At 46.1% G+C, this 26376-nt stretch overlaps 1 protein-coding gene across 10 annotated transcripts in view; it reads left to right on the top strand.

The window, feature by feature from the left end:
• LOC109881677 (fibrosin-like 1) overlaps positions 1–26376 on the top strand; it is a 395301-nt gene that overhangs the window by 355267 nt on the left and 13658 nt on the right. For 6 of the 10 annotated variants that reach the window (XM_031804982.1, XM_031805001.1, XM_031804989.1 and 3 more), the window contains 3 exons: positions 21195–21621; positions 22751–23004; positions 24152–24411. In XM_031804982.1, the coding sequence (XP_031660842.1) occupies positions 21195–21621; positions 22751–23004; positions 24152–24411 (941 nt within the window). Of the gene's footprint in view, positions 1–21194; positions 21622–22750; positions 23005–23886; positions 24048–24151; positions 24412–26376 lie in introns of all 10 variants that reach the window. The other 4 variants (XM_031805011.1, XM_031805016.1, XM_031805021.1 and 1 more) reach the window with 1 other exon arrangement.

Consider the following 26376-nt stretch of genomic DNA (forward strand, 5'->3'; position numbering starts at 1 on the left):
TCTTAAGCCCGGTAAACCTCACTGCGGTACCTACTCTGATTGGTTTTGACGAAGCGCAGCTTGCTGGAAATGCTTTCTTTATCAGGGCCTGATGGCCTGTATTGACAGAACACTTATGTCTGGGCGCTCGGGGGGGGTTCGTCGTTTGGCACATAGACCACAGACACACTGTGTACTGTGCCATGGGGATCTGGGTTGTTCCAGAATTGCCATGCTTCAGCTGGATGTTGCGCCCATAGAATGGAATGATTATCTTTCTATGGTTCCGCCGTCACTGCTCTCCCCACACTACCACCTCCGTAGTTATTGTCGAGCCTGCGCTAAAGCTCATTTGTTTCCCTGATTCAATTTAAATTTGAAACAGGAGTAAATCCTTTCAGAATGCCCAGGCCCTTAATATGTTTCTCCCTCCCTGTGCTGTCTGTCGCCAGCCGGGGACAAAACAACATCACTAGAATCAGTGGGGAAACCAAAGCGTGTTTGTGTTTGTTTCTTTATTAATCCCCTCAGCTATTATTGTTCACGGTCATAGGAGAGCTTATGAGCTGGGTGATGATTTGTTTTTGGAGAAAGCGCCTGTTATTAATGCTTCTTTTATTGATAGTGCTAATGCTGTTTGTGCAGTCGTCCCTGTCAGAGAGATGAAAATGAATAGAGGGAGCGCTGTGGAGATAAGACACGTGTTTAATTATTAATTGAGCCATTACTGACAGAGATTGCCTTTTTTGATTTAAGGCAGGAAGCTGGCTTCAGGGAGAGAAAAAGCAATTACAGAATTCCCAGCCTGCACTGCAGCTGCCCATTGCTCCGCCGTGCGAGAGTGGAAAAACACACCGTGTTAAACCGTCTTTTTCCATAAATTATTTTAATTCTTCTTCAATATTTATAGCGTTTTAAATGACGATGACATTGTCATGTTCTATTCATAGGGAGAGGAAGGCAGGGAGGGAGGGAGGCAGGGATGCGGGCGTGCCAACAGGACTAAGCCACAGCCACAGCACCTCTCTGGTCGCTCCTCTCCTCTGCTCTGGAAGACACCTGGAGGGATTTGTTAGGTTTATAATACAGTTTAGGAAATGATGTCAGAACGCAGCACAAGATATTTGTCCTGTTTTTCTGTCATAAATATACTAGGTGTTTTTTTTCAATGTCCATTTTCTCTCAGGCTTTTCTAGAAGGGCAATTAGTTCCCTTGCAACGTCAATGCTGGTATGTCATGCGATCCCACAGTGCTTTGCTAGTTGTCCCCTTTAGAGGGTATTTTAGTTCCATTAGAAAACTTACTGCTCTGTGCAAGACCTCGCTCTTAATGATATATTAACCTAGCTCCCGTGTAGAGTTGCGCTATGCTAAGTGGGGACTTGCCGTCCTAACATTGGCCCCAAGCAGATATTTTAGCTGCTGCACCTAGGTCATGTTCAGTAGGCACGAAACTGATTAAAATGGTCCCAAACAGAGTGAAACCACGAGGTCTTTCAAAACCCTTTTTAAACGTTTCCCCACATTCTAATAGAGTGCAACTCTAGAAGGAAGCTGCAGTCATGCCAGTCCCTGTCATCCCTGTCCTTAAAGAGAACGGCCAGGCTGGCAAGAAACACAACACCTGTCCATCATCCTTATCACTGGCTGTCATCAGTGTCAATGTGTGGCGCAGGGCTGTTGTGACAGAGAGTGGGCGTGTAGTTGAAGGCTTTGTGATTAGGCCTCTCTCTGTGCAGCTGTCTCAGTGGTTTATTGACTGAATATGGATCCAGCTATAGTGCAGCTGAAGAGACAACAGCTAAGGGAGCAATTACTAAGTCACTTGTAGCCACCACTGATCTTTTCTGGAAGGTGGTTTATGAGGGCTGTGTGATGTCTGGCCATACAGCTGCCGAGCATATTGTTCAATATATTGTTTTTATCATTGAATGATAAAAGGAATATAATGTGCTACCAAGGACCAATGACTCGGTCTATAAAAAAAAGTGGTCAGATGAAGCAGATGCTAAACGACAGGACTGTTTTGCTAGCACAGACTGGAACATGTTCCAGGATTCTTCCGATGGCATTGAGGAGTACACCACATCAGTCACTCGCTTCATCGAGAACGTCATCCCATGAGTGACTGTGCGTACATACCCCAACCAGAAGCCATGGATTACTGGAAACATTCGCACTAAGCTAAAGGGTAGAGCTGCCGCTTTCAAGGAGCGGGACTTACAAGAAATCCCGCTACGCCCTCCTACGAACCATCAAACAGGCAAAGCGTCAATACAGGACTAAGATCGAATCGTACTACACCGGCTCTGACGCTCGTCGGTTGTGGCAGGGCTTGCAAACCATTGCAGACTACAAAGGGAAGCACAGCCGAGAGCTGCTCAGTGACACGAGCCTACCAGACGGGTTAAACTACTTATGTGCTCGCTTCGAGGCAAATAACACTGAAACATGCATGAGAGCATCAGCTGTTCCGGATGACTGTGTGATCACACTCTCCACAGCCAATGTGAGTAAGACCTTTAAACAGGTCAACATTCACAAGGCTGCTGGGCCAAACAGATTACCAGGATGTGTACCCCCGAGCATGCGCTGACCAACTGGCAAGTGTCTTCACTGACATTTTCAACCTCGCCCTGTCTGAGTCTGTAATAACAACATGTTTCAAGCAGACCACCATAGTTCCTGTGCCCAAGAACACCAAGGTAATCTTCCTAAATGACTACCATTCCGTAGCACTCATGCCTGTAGCCATGAAATGCTTTGAAAGGCTGGGCATAGCTCACATCAACACCATTATCCCAGAAACCCTAGACCCACTCCAATTTGCATACCGCACCAAATGATCCACAGATGATGCAATCTCTATTGCACTCCACACTGCCCTTTCCCACCTGGACAAAAGGAACACCTATGTGAATATGCTATTCATTGACTACAGCTCATCATTCAACACCGTAGTGCCCTCAAAGCTCATCACTAAGCTAAGGACCCTGGGACTAAAGAGCTCTCTCTGCAATTGGATCCTGGACTTCCTGACGGCCGCCCCCCAGGTGATAAGGGTAGGTACAGTGCCTTGCGAAAGTATTCGGCCCCCTTGAACTTTGCGACCTTTTGCCACATTTCAGGCTTCAAACATAAAGATATAAAACTGTATTTTTTTGTGAAGAATCAACAACAAGTGGGACACAATCATGAAGTGGAACGACATTTATTGGATATTTCTAACTTTTTTAACAAACCAAAAACTGAAAAATTGGGCGTGCAAAATTATTCAGCCCCTTTACTTTCAGTGCAGCAAACTCTCTCCAGAAGTTCAGTGAGGATCTCTGAATGATCCAATGTTGACCTAAATGACTAATGATGATAAATACAATCCACCTGTGTGTAATCAAGTCTCCGTATAAATGCACCTGCACTGTGATAGTCTCAGAGGTCCGTTAAAAGCGCAGAGAGCATCATGAAGAACAAGGAACACACCAGGCAGGTGTCATGAAGAGGGCACAACAACACTTTTTCCCCCTGAAAAGATTTAGCATGGGTCCTCAGATCCTCAAAAGGTTTTACAGCTGCACCATCGAGAGCATCCTTGCATCACTGCCTGGTATGGCAATTGATCGGCCTCTGACCGCAAGGCACTGCAGAGGGTTGTGCGTTCGGCCCAGTACATCACCGGGGCCAAGCTTCCTGCCATCCAGGACGTCTATACCAGCCGGTGTCAGAGGAAGGTCCTGGGAATTGTCGGAGACTCAAGCCACCCTAGTCGTGGACTGTTCTCTCTGCTACGCACGGAGGGCGGCGCCAAGTCTAGGTCCAAGAGGCTTCTAAACAGCTTCTACCCCAAGCCATAAGACTCCTGAACAGCTAATCAAATGGCTACCCAGACTATTTGCATTGCCCCCAACGTCTTTGCTGCTGCTACTCTCTGTTATTATCTATGTATAGTCACTTTAATAACTCTACCTACATGTACATATCACCTCAATTACATTGACACCGGTGCCCCCGCACATTGACTCTGTAACGGTGCCCTCTGTCTATAGCCCCGCTGTTGTTATTTACTGCTGCTCTTTAATTATTTGTTATTCTTATCTCTTACTTTTTGGGGGGTTATTTTCTTTAAACTGCATTGTTGGTAAGGACTTGTATGTAAGCATTTCACTGTGTGGTGAACACCTGTTGTATTTGGCGCATGTGACAAATACAATTTGATTTGATTTGCTATCTCAGTTGTGCTTGTTATTACAATACAGAGTGATAGATAGTTTAGTGAGTATTAGGTTTACTATATTGAATCCACATGCTGTCTTCATCCAGTCTCTGAAACATACAAAACTGTTTTGTGTGGAGCCACTGAGTAGCCTTTCTGCACCTCCTCCTCCTCCTCCCCCCTCTTCCTCCTCCTCTACTCAGACAGAATAGAAGAGGTTTTCGTTGTTTCAGTGGCCATCTGAGGACCGCTTTGCTCGATCAGCCATTCCCCCGGCCAGTCGAGACACCGGGGGTCAGGGTTAAATGGTAAACTGACGCGTGGGCACTCCCATCTTTATTTCCCCTTCACCTTTACACCTCCCACGTGTGAACTTCTGCCGTCAGCAGCACTGCGCAACAAATCAGGAAAACAGATGTGGCGTTGCCGCGGCTGTGACCTCGAGGTGACACTTCTTTACACCTCGGCTGACATTTCTATTTGTGCACACATCCCATCGGCCCACGCTCGGATGAGCTCCGCCACACACCACGGTACTGAAGCACCCTCTATGAGTAAATGCGAAGCAGGCCCATTTAACCATTGATCGGCTCATGTTTGCGAGACAAGAGGGTGAGATATTTAAGCAATAAGTCACCTCACGGAGTGCCTGGACACAGCCCTTAGCCGTGGTATGTTGGCTATATACCACAAACCCGAGGTGCCTTATTGCTATTATAAACTGGGTACCAATGTCATTAAAATACATGTTTTGTCATACCTGTGGTATATGGTCTGATATACCACGGCTGTCAGCCAATCAGCAGTCAGTGCTCGAACTACCCAGTTTATTATGTTTAATATAGCGTTTGTTAGCTAGCGTTTGCTCTGTGGCGGCTGGCCACACACTTTTTGAACAGAGAGAGGATGATAAGTGGCTGGCTCCTATTGGTGATGAGCTGAGAGTATAGACAGGACATAGAGATAGTAAAAAGAACTCAACCCAACCCTACTTAGCTGTGGTCTCCACTGCTCTGTCTGACCGAGCCCCTTTAGGAAGCCCAGTCCTCTCTAACTATCTCACTGTGGCATGGCTAGGCTGTGAGATCAGAGGGTTCCTGATAATGGAAAGGCTCCTTTGGAGATAATCTGCTCTCCCCTGCGGCTATGGGACCAGCTTGTGAGCCATAGAACCACTCTGTCATGTAGACAGAATGCTGTCGTCTCCATGGAAATGAGCCACCAACCAACCAATCAACCAAACCCATGGGCAGCTCCGTTTAAGTGACCGTTTCAGTAGGGGGCTGATCTAGTGCGGTGGCACCACTCATCTGAATCCAGTATTATCTCTCCTTCGCCAAGAGAAAGACAATCAGCATAGGCAGAGGTATTTGCGTTGTTTGGTTGGGAAATGCATGACGGTTGTCTTATCTCTGAAGCTAGTCAGCCTTGAATGTAAAGTGTACTTTGTTTGTGTGTGGATGCAGCTCGGGCCGCCCCACACGCTTTTTTTCAATCCTTTCTTCCGAGCTACACTTGTTGTCTAAGCTGAGCTGTGTGTGGGGTTTTTGCTGCTGTGTTTTGTTTGAAGAAAATCCCAGCTCCCAGCTCTGTGCTTTTAGCCTGTCTGTGTTGTGCATTCAGAGCCAATGTTGTTTGCAGATGAGGCTGTGAGGCTGTAATGTTCACTGACAAAGCCAGATGGTGGGTGATTGGGGCAAACATGCAGCCTGGATAATATACAATCACTGGCAGAGGACAGTCGGCAGCCTAGATGGATATTACAAACATGCTTGTAATGGATTTTACGTTTTGGGAAGCAGCTCACACAGGCTTATAAAGATTGGAAGTCCATAGCCAAGAACAGGATGGAAGTGAAAGGGTTTCAATTCCCTGATGGGGCAAGGACATCCATACTCCACACTCTGAAGGAGAGAGCATGCCATAAGGATGCTGTGTGAGATGAGAGGCCACACAAAGGAAGTGAGTCCAAATCAAACAGAAAAATCAGCCGTGGCACATGAAGTATTTTCATAGGAGGCGGGTGGTCCACTTCTGGTATTTGTACAGCACACTGCTAACTCCCTCTCAGCACACTCATCATGTGGTATCGTAAACTTAGTGTATGTGTTGCTGTCAGTGGCCTCTCTGTCTGCTACCACAGAGCAGGCTGAGACTACAGACTACAGGTTTCTCTGCTCCACGCAGCACCACACATGTTGGGTTAGTAGGGATAGACCCCGGCAATTACCCTAAACTCAGCACATGGCCAAATGAGTAACCAGATATGCACCACTGAGAAGGAACAGTTTGTTTAAATCAAACCCCATATTTTACCCACGCCAGGCAGGGCCAGCGTCATTAATCGCTCCCCGTGTTTTGTTAAGAGAGACAAGCGGTAATTCGTTCAGACATGGGTTCCGCCTTTGGAGAAAATAAACATGGAGACCACAGTGTAGACCCCCCCCCCCCCCCAAATAATCAAGCGGTCATCTGTTTGGCTGTTGGTTTTGGCTACCACTGGTATTCCCCACGCTGCGGCTCTGGGACCGACCGGCTCTGACTATCCCCCTAATGGCTGCTCGCTCTAATGTCCCATTCAGACATCCAGAGCAGCACTGCCTGGTATCAGACCAGACCAGAGAGCCTGTTATTCTAGTACTGCTGTGGAGAGGAGGCAGCAGCAGTACTGAGAGACCACTGCTGTTTGCGTTGGGTGGAAATAGAACAGAGGAGGAGCGTAGAGACAGAGTACCACATCACCCAGGGAGCCCTGAGCACCAGTTATCATAGGTCAACTATTTTACACAGACACGCATTTCTTTCTTTCTTTTTTGCTAGATGTTATAGTCTTTGAGATGGTTGGATGCTCTTTTCTTTCTCTACTTAGGATTTCTTCCAGATGTGCAACATTGCTTTCCTCGCCTTATTTTGTCCAGCCTAAGATGGTGGTAGAGTGTTGATCGAGGGATATACTATAAGTGGACGCAGTGTTGTGCTGAGACCCTACAGGAGGCCTAATAGACCAGCTGTAAGTTAGTATAGTGCTGTGAATTAACAGTATTTTTTAGCCCAGGCCCACTGTAACATCAGGCTTATCTTGGAGCAGGTGCGGTCGAGACGGAGGCAGAGGCGACAGGGTCCTCAGAGAGGATGAGCCATCTGTGCCTAAACCCCTTTAAAGCGGTTTAAGAAAAACACTCACAAGTGTGACAGTTTTAGCACAAGCATTTACATACAATCAGAGAGAAAGAGAGAGAGAGAGAGAGAGAGAGAGAGAGAGAGACTCAAACCTCGGTTTGGTTTGTGTCTTTCCAATCTAGAAGTTTAAGACAACATGCAGATACTACTGTAACTGTGAAGTCATTATCATTTAGTAGTTAAGTATGTTGTTTGTTTCGTCTCAGCTTGCTGTGTGTACCAGTGAGCCAGAAGCTCCTCAAGATTTTTGTAGTCCTGTTTAATCTCCTGAATGATCTGGCTGGTTGAAGTCCAATTTCTCCCCTGGCTCCAAATCCCCCATCCGTACAACTGTCACACCTTCTCCTTTTCCGTGCTCAAAACAAATCAATTTTTATCAGTACTTAGAGTAGTAAAGTGAAATGCTACAGCTCACAAGCAATTGTTAACCTTCCCTGGCCTACACTGGCGTAACGCAGTTTGTCTAGACCCCCCCCCCGCAAAGGAGTTCACCTCCCCACCCACCACTCACCAAGTATAGTTTACCGATCGCTGTCCATGGTGCTGAAATTGCAACATATCTATGCGGCTGCCTATCGAATTGATGATAGGCATTCTGTGGTGCCAGGGCATGTAACAGCTTTGCTTTAGCTAAAGGAAAAATGTCTATTGGTAGAACTATTTGGTTGTCATTTTCATATCTTAAGCCTAACATTTCACAAAGCTATACATGGTGTCGCAAGGCTGACATTTAGACTCCTGACTGGTGGCAATAATGCAATTACTTGTTCAGTACTAAAAGTTGAAATTCAAACATTGCAGAGAGTAAAATTAACATTAACAAAAATATGAACGCAACCTGTAAGTGTTGGTCTAATTTTTCATGAGCTGAAATAAAACATCCCAGAAATTGTCCATACGCACAAAATCTTAATTATCTCAAATGTGTTTACGTCCCTGTTAATGAGCAACTCTCCTTAGCCAAGATAATCCATCCACCTGACAGGTGTGGCATATGAAGAAGCTGATTAAACAGCATTACACAGGTGCACCTTGTGCTTTGGACAATAAAAGGCCACTCTAAAATGTGCAGTTTTGTCACACAACACAATGCCACAGATGTCTCAAGTTTTGAAAGAGTGTGCAATTTCTTACTACCATAAGCCGCCTCCAACATCATTTTTGAGAATTTGGCAGTAAGTCCAACCGGCCTCACAACTGCAGACCACGTGTAACCACGCCAGCCCAGGACCTCCACATCCGGCTTCTTCGTCTGAGGTGGGAAGGGTGTTGAGGAGTATTTCTGTCTGTAAGGAAGTCTTTTTGCGGGGAAAAACTAATTCTGATTTGCTGGGCTTGGCTCGCCAGTGGGTGGGCATGGCTCCCAAGTGGGTGGGCCTATGCCCTCCCAGGCAGACCCATGGCTGCACCCTGCCCTGTCATGTGAAATCCATAGATTAGGGCCTAATGAATTCATTTCAATTGGCTGATTTCCTTATATGAACTGTAACTCATTAAAATCATTGAAATTGTAGCATGTTGCGTTGACATTGTTGTTCAGTATAGATACAACAGCATACTAATCAGCAACCAATAGATTTTTTGTAATATTCAACCGTCCAGTATAGACCACATGAACCTGCACGACATAAGCCATCCTCGCATTCTCTCCCGCTTAGATAGAAAGTTGTTTTGCGTAAAACCAGTCTATTAATGCCAAATAATACAGTCAGTCCTCCCTCAAATCAAATAAGACCAAGCTTTATTTACACTAGGGTTGTCACGATACCAGTATCGCAATATATTTTCTATGGCAATTTAAAAAAAAAAAATTTTAAATTAAACTCTATGGTCCTATAAAACCTACTTTATGTCAAATTGTGGGTGCTATAGCTTGCACAATAAACAAATGTTACTCTAGGTGACAACATAATGCTGTTTGTTTCTAACATTAGGACATTTTTCCTCAAGAAATATATTCCGCTTCATGTTTTGTTTCCTTGCCAGGATACTGGTACCGTGACAACCCTCATTTATACAGCACATTTCAGACATGGAATGCAACGCAATGTGTTTCACAGGAAAAAAACAAATAAAACAATTGAAAACAAAACTGAAACATTTACCTCACAACAAACATAAGGATAAATTCAGCAGCTATTTATCGTTGAACGCAGCATATTTTGTCTGTCTAATGACCTACACAAAAGTGGCTGCATTCAAGGTCAATTTCATTTCATGAAATGAAATCCAGATTGAGAGATTCCCATGGTATTCTGAAGTCCTTTCCCCACGGCCTGTAGATCCAGGTTGCGGCCTACTATATGCCCACTCAGTATTGACAGCCCAGACAGTCTTTCCTGAGACATTGTGCGTTATGTGTCCATTGCGTTGCACGCAATTTCAACTTAGACTTGAATTATGCACTTTTGAAGACCCCAGTAAGCTCCACTCACTGCACTGGCGCCGTCGTAGCCTTGACCACGGCATTTATTCACCGATATCCCCTTACATTCAATCAGTAAAAAAAACTTTTTGGAGGGTTACTGTCAAAATGATTTACTAAATATAAAGAAAATAGACATTGATGACAGGTGTCCGGTACGTTAGTGCTGGCCTCTCTACTCTGGTGCTACCATGAGTCTTGACCCAATTCCTCAGGCCCCGTCAGCACAAAGTGTGCGTATGTGTGCGAGTGTGTCAGTGAGCAGACAGAGCTGCATGTGTTGCAGCAGGGAGGCAGCCAACAGCAGCCCCACAGGTCAGGGGCTGGGCCTTGTCTCCATTAGTTTTCTTGACATGACTCCCTGCCCTCTGCTCCTTCTCTCCTCTCCTCTGCCCTATTAACTCCCCCCTCCTTTCTTCCTTTCCTCCCTCCCTCTGAGTGTGTGTCTTTCCTCTTTCCCTCTGAGTGTGTGTCTTTCCTCTTTCCCTCTGAGTGTGTGTCTTTCCTCCCTCCCTCTGAGTGTGTCTTTCCACTCTCCCTCTGAGTGTGTATCTTTGTCTCTTTTTTATCCCCCTTGCGCTCCATGGAAGCACTCTAATTAAGAATGATGGATTGGGTGCTAGGACACACTGGGAATGTATGCTAACCTGATACACCAGCGTATTCTCACCCTTTTTGTGGTTTGTGTGGAGGACATGGGGGATCCCAAATGGAGCGATAGCAGAGGAGGCTTTGAGTGTTTGTCTAGTTAAGCTCTGCATGAGAGCTATTCTAAACATCTGCACCGTAGCCTTCTGACTATGTCATCGGCTTTGACAAGGGAAGAGATTCGTAGCAGCAAAATGGGGGCTTTCTTTCTGTCTTTAATCTCTTCTCTCTGTGTGCCATTTAGAAACGTCACCTGCGTTGAAATGTCCTCAGCTCTGACAAATGAAGATTGGAGCTATTTTCAGTTTTCTGCTGAGATTGACTTATTTTGCACATATGGCAATTAGAGGAGAATTGTGTTTCTCTCGCTCATCTTCAACAGCTGTCACGTCTCCGTCTGCAGTCCTAGCCTAATGGTAAACCACCCCAGGAGCAGCTTAGCACTGGTCACACTGTGAACAGAAGCCTCATGAAGGCTTGGTGTTGATTGCATCAGTGTGTCTGTCTACTGGACAGCTTGTGTCCTTAGGGGGACAGCATTTGAAACCTCGGGCACTTTAAATCACATCTCATGGGGGTGCTATCTATAGAGAAACAGCCAACAAAGGTTTAAGGCCCCCACCCCCCCACCCTGGTCTGGTAGATAGGGTTACTGCTAGCCTCTAACATAGGATGATAAACAGTGGGTGTATTTATCATGGAAACTCATATTAACTGTCTGATCGTGTTGTTAGATTAAATGAATAAATGTTCATTCTTCTTCTTCTGCTTTCGTCGACTATGAACTGTATTTATTTATATTAACTTTGATTAACCATTTGTTTTGTCTCAGGCGCAGTATGTGTCCTGTGTTCTGTGTTCTGTGTTCTGTGTTCTGTGTCCTGTGTTCTGTGTTCTGTGTTCTGTGTCCTGTGTTCTGTGCCCAGGCCCATCCATTAGGCAGATGTCAATCTTTTACCTTTAGGAGCTAGGCCTGTCTGTTTCCGAGAACATCATACTAAAAACACCATGACGTATATATCCTATGTGAGTCTTGGGCAAATGCAATGTGAGACACCAGTGGGGATGTTCAACTGGAAGCAGGAATGCATTAGTGAAGGATGGACCATTGACAAGCTCTAATAACTACATAGGTATACAGGCAGTGGTCTGCCGGCTCTGATCGTAACAGTAGAGAACTGGAAGGCTGGGCCTGTAATGCCAAAGGTAAAACATGTCAAAAAAGACATGACAGAAACATGCAACAGTTTATGGATGATCTAGTTCCAACTAACGACATCATAGTTGATTTCGTTTTTTTTAGCTTAGCTTTGACTACGAAGCTTGTTGTACTAGTATTTTACTGGATAAGAATCTATTTATTTATTTAACAATTTGCATAAAACAGGTGGGAATCTACATCAACATCTGGTCTGGAACCCACAGTCCAATTCAAAGCGAAACTCGATCTTGCAGAAGGTATTTATCCTACCCCTTCATGGTTCTGAAAAGCTATGGTGGCAAAACATTGAATGATGTATGACAAATGGTGGAGAGTTGTCAACCTCCCAATTGTTGCTTTGTTTTTGGTGTGGAGAGGGGAGAACAGTTAGGCTATTTACTGAAATGAGTAGAGAAGAAAAACATGTAGGCTCTTTCAGCTCCCTGTCATGCCACTTGGGATCCGTTGAATGATTTTCATTCAGCCATTTCCTTCCATTGAGAAGTACTCAGTTAGTCACTGAAATATAATATTACATCCACTTAGTGACGTGGGCTCGCTGCAGGTTCATGCTTGAACTGACGGTGGAGAGTACCTTTATTTACATTTCCCAGAATCCCCAGAAGAAACGTATCTGACAAACACATCTCTGCTGAGACTTGAAGCTTGAAGATGATGTTTTTTCTCTCTCTTCTTTTCTCTGTCCTGTTTTTACCTCGTTTCTCTGTGGCTTGTAAACCATCCTGGCGGCCCCTAATGGAGGATGCTTTCCGCCCGGGCAACAACGCAGTTTTGTTGAAAATGTTAAGGTATTATGCAAGCCTAAATAAATCTGCCACGCTGCTAAAGAAGTACAGCCCACACCGAGCTCTGTTGTGCCCTGTAGAGAGACTGAAAAGGTCTAGAAGGTATCAAAGAGGCGGCAGGCTTGGTTGGTTGGTTGTCTCTCTCCACTGCATCATGATGGGGAACAGGAGTCCGGAGCCTTTATTAGAAGTGGCAGGCGTTGTCTCCAGTCATCTAGATAATTGCGGCGCTGCGTCCGCTCCTGTAATCAATCGAGACAGCTGCCGCCGCTGCGTTCGAGTCCAGTGGGCAAGCGTGTCGTGCTAATTAATGGAATGATAAGGCCAGTGCGCTCAGCTCAGAGCCGCACCGCACATCACAAACAACTTCCGGAGATGTTTTCTCTCTCTCTCTCTCTCTCTCTCTCTCTCTCTCTCTCTCTCTCTCTCTCTCTCTCTTTAATTCACCCTTGAAGTTGATAGCTGTTCCTCCCGCTGTATGTCTGTCCACACGTTCCCCAGGGCAACTGCCTTAGTCAGGGGTCAACGGCTGTGAAAGGGGACACATTCCAGGATGCGGGGGGTGGCCTGTGTGTGTCAGATGAGCCATTAGAACTTGAGCTTTATGTGGAAAGGCTCAAAGATGTCATCTGCCTTTTTTCTTCAGGAAGTCTCAGTGGCACTGACCTCAAACGACCCGAGGGTCTTCATATGGGCCTGGGAGTGATTGGCACGCTGAAGCACGTGGCCACTCTGCAACAAAGCAGTACCGTGTGGGTAAACCCTGCTGGGTTTTGGGGTAGGAAAGGGGGTTGAGGAAATCACAATTTCATTGTGACCAGAGCTTTTTAATGGTTTAGCCACCACTGAAGCACATGGCTTGTACCAGATTTTGGCTAGTCGGCACATACAGGCATCCATATTTAACGCCCGCTAATCTGAATCTGCACCATCCCCTTCAACAGCAATCACATGTGCCACAAGAGACGATGACATATGCCTGGTGCCACATATAGCCATATGGGTTTGAATCCAGAAACAGAGACACTGATTCATACCAGACGGGTCTGCCAGCCCAGCTCTTCCAAATGAACATTAGGTGCTCACAGTGGATGTACAGGCTTTGACAGTAAACGTGTTACAGCTTAACACCCATCCTATTCTGTTGCCATTCGAGTTCTTTTGTCAGCTGCAATGGAAAGAACTAATTGAAACACGCCAGCTGTCCCCACTTTCTAGATATCTTGGCTGCCTCTCCCTGTTCATTTCCCATTAACATCTCTGAGTAATTTCACAAAGCATTGCCTTGGCCTCCCGCTAAATGCCATTCCAAACGCTCCCAGGCAGATGAAATAGTGTGAGGAGGGGAAAACTGACCATCGCAAATTTTGCTGTGATTTGATTATCAACATGACGACTTGCCGCTACTCGACGAGCCAGTCTCCCATTCATTCATTATCCTCCAAAATTATTTAGATCAAATCACTGCCTCTTTTTCTCTTCTTGTTACCCAGAATGCCTCGCAGGCAGGCAGGCCGGACGGCAATGAGGTATTGATTCCAAGACTCCATTTAGTTTTCTGTCTCCTGCCATTATCTGTTTTAGTCATCATCCACAGCCACTCAGTCAGTCGTGAGCTAGAGCTAGCTAGGCCTTGGCGTGCACAGACAGACACTGGAGAGATTAAAAAGAGAAAAAAAAGAACACGAAGCCTGGTTCTACTGAGAAACAGGAGAGTTTCCTATTGAACCGAGCCAAGCTGGAAGGGAGAGCAAGGTGGAGCGTGTCCTACAGTACCGTCTGCATCCTCCAACTTTTTCAGGAGACTCCTCGTTTCATGTATTTATTCGCGTCTTTTTTAAATTTTTAGATATCCTCTTTTTGTGAGCATCCCTGACTGTTTATGTTTCGGCAAGGCGATGATGTAATGTGAGCGAACCGCAGCGTTTGCCATGTCAATGAGAACTGCTGGCGGGTGAGGTGACAGTGGTGGCGCGGGGTGGCTTGGATCTTCTCTCTTTTTCTCTCAGCGCCTGGCTGCAATGGCCTCTGGTCATGTTGCGGATTTTTTGCGTAATCCCAATGTCTAATCTTAAAACTGCATTTGCATGCAGGTTTGTTTCCTCCCGCCCTGGATTGTACTGGACTGCAGGCCAGTGGTGGCTGTGGTGGCCAGGTTATTCATACAACTCTCTGATTTGCATGATGGATGGTTTTGTGGCAACCCAATTAGGACAGGTTTTTAGATCTCTGATCCAGAGGGACTTTGGGTTTGTTTGCAGGTGGCCACATCCCTGGTGTGCCTGAAATAAATAGCAAATCATTGACAATGGATTCTCTTCCATACTTTGCAAGTCACACTGCATTTGGGTATCTAGTAAAGTAAACAAAGACATATGCAAAAATAGTAATTATATGCGCACACAGTAGAACTGCTTTGGTTCTCAATGGTCTGTTCTTGTTTCATTCAAATCCTCTCGAATTGTTTATTGTCATACACAACCTCTTATTCACAACCTATTCTCCCCAAGGGGCAAAATGGTTCATGTGAAGTAGGTCATGCACAACCTGCATTTTTTTACATGTAAAACATCCAAGCCTCATCAACTATCAGTCAATCTACTCAGAGTAACCTAATGGTCTCTGTGAGGAGAAACGGTGTTGTCATGATCATGATGGACCACCTTGTCCTTTATTGATGGCCCGGGTTGCTGGCAGCACAGACCGTCTAGCCTCCCTGTGTCTTTCTGTCAGTGTAGAGGGACAGGATGGAGAGTGAAGAGGAGTGGAGATGCCTGCATCACAAATGGCACCCTATTCCCACCCTATTCCTGGTGGCCAGCTCTCCAGATGTTCCAGGGGCACAGAGGGTCAGATGTGAAGGGTATCAGAGACAGGAGCAACAACACGGGTCACAGAGGTCACACACATCCCCGATGGACACATCAGTCATCGAGGGGGCGTCCCTTGGCCTGTCGTCAGTCTGGTGTCCCCTCCTCCCTCCCTCCATTCCTCCCTTTGTTGCTCCCTCCCTCCATTCATCCCCCCCCCATCCATCCTCTCCTCCCTCCATCCCTCCCCTCAGTGCCACACCAGGCACGTGTACATAAGGGCTAAATCCCCAGAGTACACAGGCCACAGGAACGACTTTTAAAAAGATCAATAGTGGCCTGAAATGTCATCTGGTGAACAGTGATGCCAACACTCCCCAAGGGAGTGTCACTGTCAACTCGTGCACTAACTGGGCCTGGGAGGTTCACAGAAGGGCTGTCCTCATCCTGGTTCTATCTCCATCTGTTGCCATGTTGTACCATGCATGACAGGTTGTTTTTGTGGCATGTCTCCCCATTTTCATGGCCTAATTTGAATGACTGTCTAAACACTGTCTATGATGTTTATTAGTACAGCTCGACTTTCCTACTGTATAAAGGTGTGGGATTTTCCAGGAAAATAACATGTTGTCCTGAGAGAAAAGGGCAAAGTGGAAACCTGACAGCTGTGATTGACTGTGGAAATACTGTTGACAGTCGCCAGGTTCAGTTGCGAGGAGAGCTGTTAGTTGCTTTGGGCGGTGACAGTGTTACCAGTTGAAATTTTCTTGTAACCGCGTTAAGCCCTGTGATGAAACATGTCAGAGAAGACTTCCTGTCACTTGGATACCACCAGGCCTTCTGTTTAGCTTCAGACAGAAAGACAATCTAGAGTTGTTATGGGATTTGTACATTCTCAGCAATAACAAACAAGGTTTTCCTTTGGTTGTTCTCTTCTCATGTCTGTTTGTTTGTTGTAGGGGGATTGTGTATATAGCTATGAATTTACAAGGGCATTTCAGAACTTCAAGGCATATGCCCAACACAGTATGAAGCAGATAGAAGCTGAGAGCCATACAGTTGAAGTCGGAAGTTTACATACACCTTAGCCAAATACATTAAAACTCAGTTTTTCACAATTCCTGACATTTAATCCCAGGAAAAATGCCCTGTCTTAGGTCAGTTAGGATCACCACTTTATTTGAAGAATGTGAAATGTCAGAATAATAGTAGAGAGAAGGATTTATTCCAGCTTTTGCACACACTCAATTAGTATTTGGTAGAATTGCCTTTAAATTGTTTAACTTGGGTCAAACATTTCGGGTAGCCTTCTACAAGCGTCCCACAATAAGTTGTCCCATTCCTCCTGACAGAGCTGGTGTAACTGAGTCAGGTTTGTAGGCCTTGTAGACATGCATTTTCAGTTCTGCCCACAAATTTTAGGATTATAGGATTGAGGTCAGGGCTTTGTGATGGCCACTCCAATACCTTGACTTTGTTGTCCTTAAGCCATTTTGACACAATTTTGGAAGTATGCTTGGGGTCATTGTCCATTTGGAAGATCCATTTGCGACCAAGCTTTAACTTCCTGACTGATGTCTTGAGATGTTGCTTCAATATATCCACATCATTTTCCTACCTCATGATGCCATCTATTTTGTGAAGTGCACTAGCCCCTCCTGCAGCAAAGCACCCCCACAACATGATGCTGCCACCCCCGTGCTTCACGGTTGGGATGGTGTTCGTCGGCTTACAAGCATCCCCCTTTTTCCTCCAAACATAACGATGGTCATTATGGCCAAACAGTTCTATTTTTGTTTCATCAGACCAGAGGACATTTCTCCAAAAATTATGATCTTTGTCCCCATGTGCAGTTGCAAACCGTAGTCTGGCTTTTTTATGGCAGTTTTGGAGCAGTGGCTTCTTCCTTTCTGAGCGGCCTTTCAGGTTATGTCTCTATAGGACTCGTTTTACTGTGGTTATAGATACTTTTGTACCTGTTTCCTCCAACATCTTCACAAGGTCCTTTGCTGTTGTTCTGGGATTGATTTGCACTTTTCGCACCAAAGTATGTTCATCTCTAGGAGACAGAACGCATCTCCTTCCTGAGCAGTATGACGGCTGCGTGGTCCCATGGTTTCTATACTTGCGTACTAATGTTTATACAAATGAATGTGGTACCTTCAGGCGTTTGGAAATTGCTTCCAAGGATGAACCAGACTTGTGGAGGTCTACAATGTTTTTCTGAGGTCTTGGCTGATTTCTTTTGATTTTCCCATGATGTCAAGCAAAGAGGCACTGGGTTTGAAGGTACGCCTTGAAATACATCCACATGTACACCTCCAATTGACTCAAATTATGTCAATTAGCCTATCAGAAGCTTCTAAAGCCATGGCATTGTCTGGGATTTTCCAAGCTGTTTAAAGGCACAGTCAACTTAGTGCATGTAAACTTCTGACCCACTGGAATTGTGATACAGTGAATTATAAGTGAAATAATCTGTCTGTTAACAATTGTTGGAAAAATTACTTGTGTCATGCACAAAGTAGATGTCCTAACCGACTTGCCAAAACTATAGTTTGTTAACAAGAAATGTATGGAGTGGTTGAAAAACTAGTTTTAATGACACCAACCTAAGTGTATGTAAACTTCTGACTTCAACTGTGTATGATAGTATACCATTTTAGCAACAGCCCCTAGGCAGACCAGACAGTAGTAGGGGTTGTTATGTCACCATCTTGCCTTAAACAGTGATTTTGAATCAGATCCTGGTGCCCTTCATTAGAATGAGAAGGTAAATGGCAGCCCTGGCTGTGTGTATGCTTGCGTGGGTGCATGGTTGTGTGTATCTGTGTGTGCGTATGCATGTGTGAAGTGGACTGCCCCCCCCCCCCCTCGGCCTGGTCTAGTCTGGCAAACTGTTTTAATGAGGAGATTGAGAGTCTCCCCCCGCCTCCATTACAACCCATTATAATCATCATTAAGATAACCCACCACCACTCATTGTGTTCTCAGTGTCACAGCTTCAGCCGTCCTAGTGGCTCGACTCTGGTAGCAACACTGCTGCCTTCAGTTCCTCCACAATGTGTCTAGGAAAGAGAGGGGTTTCCACGGCAACATCAGTGAAGGGTGACATTTCAACAGAGAATTATTTGCCTTTCACTCTCTCTCTCACTCACTCTCTCTCTCTCTCTCTCTCTCTCTCTCTCCCTCTCCCTCTCCCTCTCCCTCTCCCTCGCTCTGAGACAAGGCCCTCACCCAGACAAGGCATCATATTGCAGACTCTTTTTATAATAAAGCCGTATTATTATAACCAGACCTGAATTCATTAGGAAAGTCGTGACACCTTTGCCTCCCCCGTTGCTCCTGTAAAGTTGAAGGGGGAACGTGTTTAAAATCGCCATACAGCGTTTTATTACCTTTTATGGGCATTTGAATCCTTGGACGATTAAGCGGGTTCTAATAAGCCCTGGATATTCCATTAGGAGTCTATCTGCTCTGAGGCTCTGAGCTGAGAGGAGCTGAGGAGCTGAGCTCTCACTGGCTGCTAAAGACTGGAGGCTAACTCTCACTGGCTGATAAAGAATGGAGGCTAACTCTCACTGGCTGCTAAAGGCTGGAGGCTAGCTCTCACTGGCTGCTAAAGGCTGGAGGCTAGCTCTCACTGGCTGCTAAAGGCTGGAGGCTAACTCTCACTGGCTGCTAAAGGCTGGAGGCTAACTCTCACTGGCTGCTAAAGGCTGGAGGCTAGCTCTCACTGGCTGCTAAAGGCTGGAGGCTAGCTCTCACTGGCTGCTAAAGGCTGGAGGCTAACTCTCACTGGCTGATAAAGGCTGGAGGCTAACTCTCACTGGCTGCTAAAGGCTGGAGGCTAGCTCTCACTGGCTGCTAAAGGCTGGAGGCTAACTCTCACTGGCTGCTAAAGGCTGGAGGCTAACTCTCACTGGCTGCTAAAGGCTGGAGGCTAACTCTCACTGGCTGCTAAAGGCTGGAGGCTAACTCTCACTGGCTGCTAAAGGCTGGAGGCTAACTCTCACTGGCTGCTAAAGGCTGGAGGCTAACTCTCACTGGCTGATAAAGGCTGGAGGCTAACTCTCACTGGCTGCTAAAGGCTGGAGGCTAACTCTCACTGGCTGCTAAAGGCTGGAGGCTAACTCTCACTGGCTGCTAAAGGCTGGAGGCTAACTCTCACTGGCTGATAAAGGCTGGAGGCTAACTCTCACTGGCTGCTAAAGGCTGGAGGCTAACTCTCACTGGCTGATAAAGGCTGGAGGCTAACTCTCACTGGCTGCTAAAGGCTGGAGGCTAACTCTCACTGGCTGATAAAGGCTGGAGGCTAACTCTCACTGGCTGCTAAAGGCTGGAGGCTAACTCTCACTGGCTGCTAAAGGCTGGAGGCTAGCTCTCACTGGCTGCTAAAGGCTGGAGGCTAGCTCTCACTGGCTGCTAAAGGCTGGAGGCTAGCTCTCACTGGCTGCTAAAGGCTGGAGGCTAGCTCTCACTGGCTGCTAAAGGCTGGAGGCTAGCTCTCACTGGCTGCTAAAGGCTGGAGGCTAACTCTCACTGGCTGCTAAAGGCTGGAGGCTAGCTCTCACTGGCTGCTAAAGGCTGGAGGCGAACTCTCACTGGCTGCTAAAGGCTGGAGGCTAACTCTCACTGGCTGCTAAAGGCTGGAGGCTAACTCGCACTGGCTGCTAAAGGTTGGAGGCTAACTCTCACTGGCTGCTAAAGGCTGGAGGCTAACTCTCACTGGCTGCTAAAGGCTGGAGGCTAACTCTCACTGGCTGCTTGCTGCAGGGCTGTGCTGCGCCCATGGAGCTGTTTAATTGAGGCTCTAGTAAGCCTTCTTGAATCTGCTGCATTAGAAGCAGAGATTAGAGATGCTTAAAGGTCCATTCTCTCCTTGGCTCTTCTCTCCCTCTATCTCGATCTGTCACTCTCAATTTGCTCCTTTCATATTTGTTCTGTGATATTTCTATATTCAGAGGGATTCCACTTGCTCCTTGCTGCTTTGCTAATTTGAAACGTATATTTTAGGTTTACCGCTGCTACCACTGTCTTGTTTAGTAATATTGTATCCACCCTGCGTGTTTAAATGTAGCTAGCTGACTGTGGTGAAATATGCCATTATCACTACTAGCACTTGTTCTGTCATCCACCATTTTCTCCACCAGTGCTTTCTTGTCAGTAGATTCCAATTAAATTCTCCTTGAGCTGTATATATTTTTTTGTGGTATTAGTTATTTCATAGAAACATTATAACCCATTAAAATGTTGTGCTCTCGGTACTGATCAGGGCAGTTCTATGGAATGCTCTTCATTATAAAAGCTCCTTGTCTTCCCAGGCACCCAGATGAATTGGCTGTGATGAAGTGGCTGGCTGGGTTCAAAGTGCTTGGCTACAGCTTTAGAAATCCCTTGAAAGATCTGGGGGAGGGAGAAGCAAAAAGTCCATGATAAGGGGCAATGATCTCTTTTCACAGCACAATTGAAACATAATTATTTCATGCCCGATTGTGTGCTCAGCAAAGCCCTGAATAGGAGCGGCATTTAACTTTAATTAGGTGTGATTTATTCATACTGACTGGATCGCTCGCAGAAATTTGATCATCTGATTATAGTCAAGCATGAAAATGACCTGATTAAACACTTCATGAAACCTAGAAAGGGAAAGAAAATGGGAACCTTGGGTAGAAGAAGAGGCAGTAAGGTGAGGGAGAGAGTCGCAGGGGAAAGGGGGGAGGCAGGCAGCTATTGGCTTAGCTCTGTCTTCTGGACCTACATACCACACATAGTTCTCCATAACTGTTAAACAGACATTTCTCCAAGCTTTTTCCTTTAACCAGGCAATGGTGAATCTAATAAGGGGAACATTTTCAATTGTTATGGTGGATGCTTTCCAACAGGTGTATATCTACCGCCTCCCTTCACGTTTGTTGTTTCTTTGTCTATGCAGGTGTGTCAACGAATGAGAATCCCGTGTCCAAGACTGTCAGCTCGGCCAAAGTCTCTGGGCTCCAGCGTAGCCAGGAGCAGAGTAACGAGGTGTCCTTCGCCCCGCCCGTGTCCAGCCCCACCCCGGCCTCCCCGCCTTCGGGCTCCCCTGCCCCTGCTGCCACCGCGGCAGGCCCCCCTCAGCCCCTCCCCAAGGCGCAGCTCACCTCCCCGCCCCCCCTCCTCATCAAGAGAGAGTCGGATCGGGTGCCGCCCATCCCCAGATTCCCCACCCCTCCCCTGCTGAGGGCCCAGCCCCACCCTCTCCAGGAGCACCGGGTCCCCGTCTCGCTCCCTCCCCCCCAGCACCAACACCACGCCAGGCCTCTCATCAGCCACCAAGTGCACCAGCATCACCCGCTGCATTACAACAGCCTGCACGACATCAGGTACAGTAGGACACCATCTGATCCATATGCTCTGAGTCTGTTTAGTTATGTCTGATCCGTATGCTCTGGGTCTGTTTAGTTATGTCTGATCCGTATGCTCCGAGTCTGTTTAGTTATGTCTGATCCGTATGCTCTGGGTCTGTTTAGTTATGTCTGATCCGTATGCTCCGAGTCTGTTTAGTTATGTCTGATCCGTATGCTCTGGGTCTGTTTAGTTATGTCTGATCCGTATGCTCCGAGTCTGTTTAGTTATGTCTGATCCGTATGCTCTGGGTCTGTTTAGTTATGTCTGATCCGTATGCTCCGTGTCTGTTTAGTTATGTCTGATCCGTATGCTCCGAGTCTGTTTAGTTATGTCTGATCCGTATGCTCTGGGTCTGTTTAGTTATGTCTGATCCGTATGCTCCGAGTCTGTTTAGTTATGTCTGATCCGTATGCTCTGGGTCTGTTTAGTTATGTCTGATCCGTATGCTCCGAGTCTGTTTAGTTATGCCTAGCATTCTTCTTATGCTTTATGCCATGTGTCAAACTCATTCCACAGAGGCCTAGTAGCTGCGGGTTTCTGCTCCACCCTTGTACTTGATTGATGAATTAAGGTCACTAATTAGAAAGGTTGTCTTGGTCTTGATTGAAAGGAAAACCCGCAGACACTAGGCCCTCCGTGGAATGACTTTGACACCCCTGCTTTATGCCTTGCTGATATGATATAATTAAGCAATAAGGCACGAGGGGGTGTGGTATATGACCAATATAGCACGGCTATTGGTCATATACCACAAACCCCCAAGGTGCCTTATTGCTATTATAAAATGGTTATCAACGTAATTAGAACAGTAAAAATAAATGTTTTTTCATACCCGTGGTATATGGTCTGATATACCACGGCTGTCAGCCAATCATCATTCAGGGCTCGAACCACCCAGTTTACAATATGATACAATTCCTTTTATATTGTCTACTCAAGTGGAAATTCAGGTCAGCACATCACATTATATACACATATTCTCAGCATTTACAGATGCAGTTCCAGTCATATAATAAACCAACACAAATTCACTGAATACACAATCTATAGCTCATTGCTGACAAGGTTTTTCTCTCTCTGTCTTCTCTAACATTACATTCACAGCGGCGGCAGTGCAGGCCTCCCCAAACACCACCACCTGCCCCCCTCTCCCCACCACCTGAGTGGCCTCCCCTCCTCCACCCCGGCCCTGCCCCTGTCCATAGCCAACCTTTCTACCTCGCACTATTCCTCCCTGCGAAGCCCGGCCCATCGCCATCCGGCCATGTTCGCAACCCCCGCCACACTTCCGCCACCTCCGACCTTACCCACCAACAGCCTTGTGGTCCCTGGGCACCCCGCTGGCACCCCCTACCCAGGTAACACTGCCCTCCTGACCGCTCTGGCATCAAGGCTAGTCTGTCTCTAACATTAAGTAGCAATTCAGCCAATGTAACAATCTTATATTGTGATTTCCAAGTCAATTGTTGCAGAAATAAATGTAAACCCAACTGTACAGTACAAGCTTCCAAGTACAGAGGGAATAAATGAAGTGATTTATGTAACATTAAGTAGACGTTAACATGCCAGGTTACATGGTTCTGTAACAAGCGCTGTAACCATTCAATTCTAATTGGATGATGTGGTAAGTGAACTCATTTATTACAATTTCACATGCACCAACAGAGGGAATAATGGTTAGATAGAAGACTATTAAATAATCCCATTACAAATTATAAAGGCATCTGAAACATATTGATGCCCCTCCATGTTACTTCAACAGTGGTCGAGATTTCCAAACCCAAACAATATTAGCCTGCATTTGTCGACACGGCACCCCTTTGTTAGTTCTGTTTTAGTCGTCTGGGTTTGGAGGGAAATGCCAGAGGATCTTTTCACCCACCTCCACACTGCATGCTGTCAACTAACTGTTCTCTTATGCCAGGTCAGGGGGAGGTCACATTAGATAAGACTTTCATATTAAAGCTGCCCTTTTCTTCTTCTACTGTGTAAATGCTGTAATGTTTACATTGTGTTGAAATATGTCTTTATATGACTTTGTCTCTGTATAAGAGAAATGATTGTTTGTTGTCAATTATTCTTTCTTGATACTATTTCAATGTTTATTGTACTGTAATAGACGATTAAAGTAATAGCACTAGGAGTAGCTAGAATATGTAGCATTGACATCTAAGACAGAGTGGAGGGAGAGTCTGCTGTGTTTTCTGCTGAGGTGACTCTTGGTTCTCTCTTGTCTTTAGATACCAGCCTGTTGATATCATTCAACCAACCAATCATGTATTGCCAGCCTCATTCGGGGATTCTGATTGGCACATTGTCACAGGCAACTCTCTTACCGCCACCAATGAGTCCTCACGTAGAAAACCCTCACAGCATGAGCTGGAGAAACAGAGAATGCCAGGTGACTATTCTTTCTTCTCTTCTACCTGTTGTTAAAACTGACTGGCGTCCGTGCCTTTCTTGTGTCTCCCTTTCCCCCCCCTTTCTCGCTCTCCTTTTTTGCAGAGCATGATCTCCTGCGGCAGGAGCTGAATAACCGCTTCCTGGTTCAGAGTTCAGAGGGGCGGAGCCGGGGGCCGTCCTCCGCGGGGTCCCCGCTGGCCCCTGTGTCACTCCTGAGGGGAGCGTTTCACCAACACCAGCACATGCATCAGCACCAACACACCCACCAGCACACCTTCACGCCCTTCCCGCCCAGTCTGCCCCCGGCCGCCATCATTACTCCGCCCACCGCACCCCCCATGGTGCGAACCCCAGCCAGAAATGTGAGGATAAGTAAAGCTCCCATATACAGTACCTCAACCCCCCCCCCCCCCCAATTCCTTCCCCCAAATCTCCAAACGACTCCCCTGGTCGCCCTCCTCCAGTACCACCCCCCCCACCCCCCGACTGATAGGGCCAGAGCCTGCCCTCCTTCCCCACCCAACATGTTACAGTAACACTGTAACAGTGTGTTTTTACTGAGGGCTGAGAAATAGGAGGCAGGGGCATAATCCTCACTACAACCCCATAATGAGTAGTCTCCCCTCCAACAGTACACATGTTTGTAGTGGTTCATCCTCAATGCTGAAACCAGACCTAACTCACAGACTGCTGCTACATATAATACTAGACGTTATGCTTTGGGACCAGAGTTTTACATGTGGATTAGCCTGTATAGATGGCCCCAAGCTTCATTGCTTTACAATGCACAGAGGCTCACAATATGCCCCTTTTCCTTTCCACCACAAGGAAGCTTGCAGAAGCCATGCCGTTCAATGTACGTCAGTACAGTTGATTCAATTTATTCATCATTCTCTCTCTGAACATGACATACATTTTGCCTTTTCAATTTTTTTTGCCCTGGAACAAAGCAGACCGATTGAAGGGAGTGTTTTCATTGTTTTCATATGGATGTGTTTTAAATGTTTTTGAATGTTCTGATTTCCCTGCACCGCAACAGAAACAAAAAGGGCCTTCCAACAGATGTGTGGCGTGACTGCGGTATACTGGGGGCTTATGCTCAGCAATGACAAATTCAAAGCCTGTGGTTACACTCAATGACTTCATTCCAGATGAAAGGGAGTGACGTCATTCGGACTGTTTTGATAATGCATAATTGCTTCCGTGCCTTTTCAACCGCCATCAGGCAAGGCACCGGCATCGAGTCAGCCAAGGGCAAAACATTGGCAGCTCTAGATCGGAAAAATTTTCCCCGGAAAAGTTCTGAGTATTCATCCATCAATCATTTGGAATGCATATAGCAATCTGAGAAACCCATTCAGACAGGACTCGCATTTGTGCCCTTTCAACATTAGCCTAATAGATACAATCCATCATGTCATGACCCCTGATTAAGAGTCTAGGGCCCATTTAGAGCGCTGGGAGCTATTTGCTTTGTGGAATCTAACATGTCATAAACCCCAGGAAAAAGGCTTAGCTTATTTACAGTACATTACACAGCTATGTGATAAGCAGTCAGGGAGACTGTTTAGTTTAGATTGTGTCTCTTAGTCAAAAAGCATGTGTAGGCTGCTGTTATCCTCTTCTGTTTGCAGCTGAGCCCTCCATTCCTCTATATGTCAGCCGGACATTATCTATATGCATTGATATGCACTCTGTTTGAAGAGGAAAAGAACTGGAGTTATTTTGTCCGCTTGCTAATAGTGGTATTATGTGGTGTGTGTGTGTGGCTGTGTGCGTTCACATCTGTATGTTGTGGCCGATGCATTGTTGTCACAATGGAATTTAAGGCTGTTAATGTATTATGTTTCATTGAGACTGTTTTTACTTAACCCATGTTGTTCTCTCTCTCTCCCTTCCCTCCAGTAGCATCGCTATTTCACTTCCATTTGACTGTTTAGAGAGGCACGAGTCATGTTGATGTTGTGGTTGTGTTTAGTGTTGGTCATGAAGTGTGCAGTTGGATCGCATTGGCCCAGCTGTGCTCACTTTTGAGTGCTCCATGTCATTCCAGCTACGTAACAGCCCTTGGCTAATAGCTGTAATTAATGAAATTATGAATCCTCTGTATTTGTTTATTGTTCTACACCCTCAAGCAGGTGGCCTTGCCAAATGGCAACAGTGAGTGTCTATTTTCCCCTCTGTCTTCTTAGGGAAAAGGAACATCCTTAATTGTTTAAAGATGAATTATTGAGCTTTAATTATCCAAAGCTGTTTACAATAAACCTCTGACAGGGCCCCGTAAATTACAAAGAAGGAGTTTTATAGACAGCCATAAAGCCACCAGC

Source organism: Oncorhynchus kisutch, linkage group LG3, assembly GCF_002021735.2.
Source record: "Oncorhynchus kisutch isolate 150728-3 linkage group LG3, Okis_V2, whole genome shotgun sequence".
Taxonomy (NCBI): domain Eukaryota; kingdom Metazoa; phylum Chordata; class Actinopteri; order Salmoniformes; family Salmonidae; genus Oncorhynchus; species Oncorhynchus kisutch.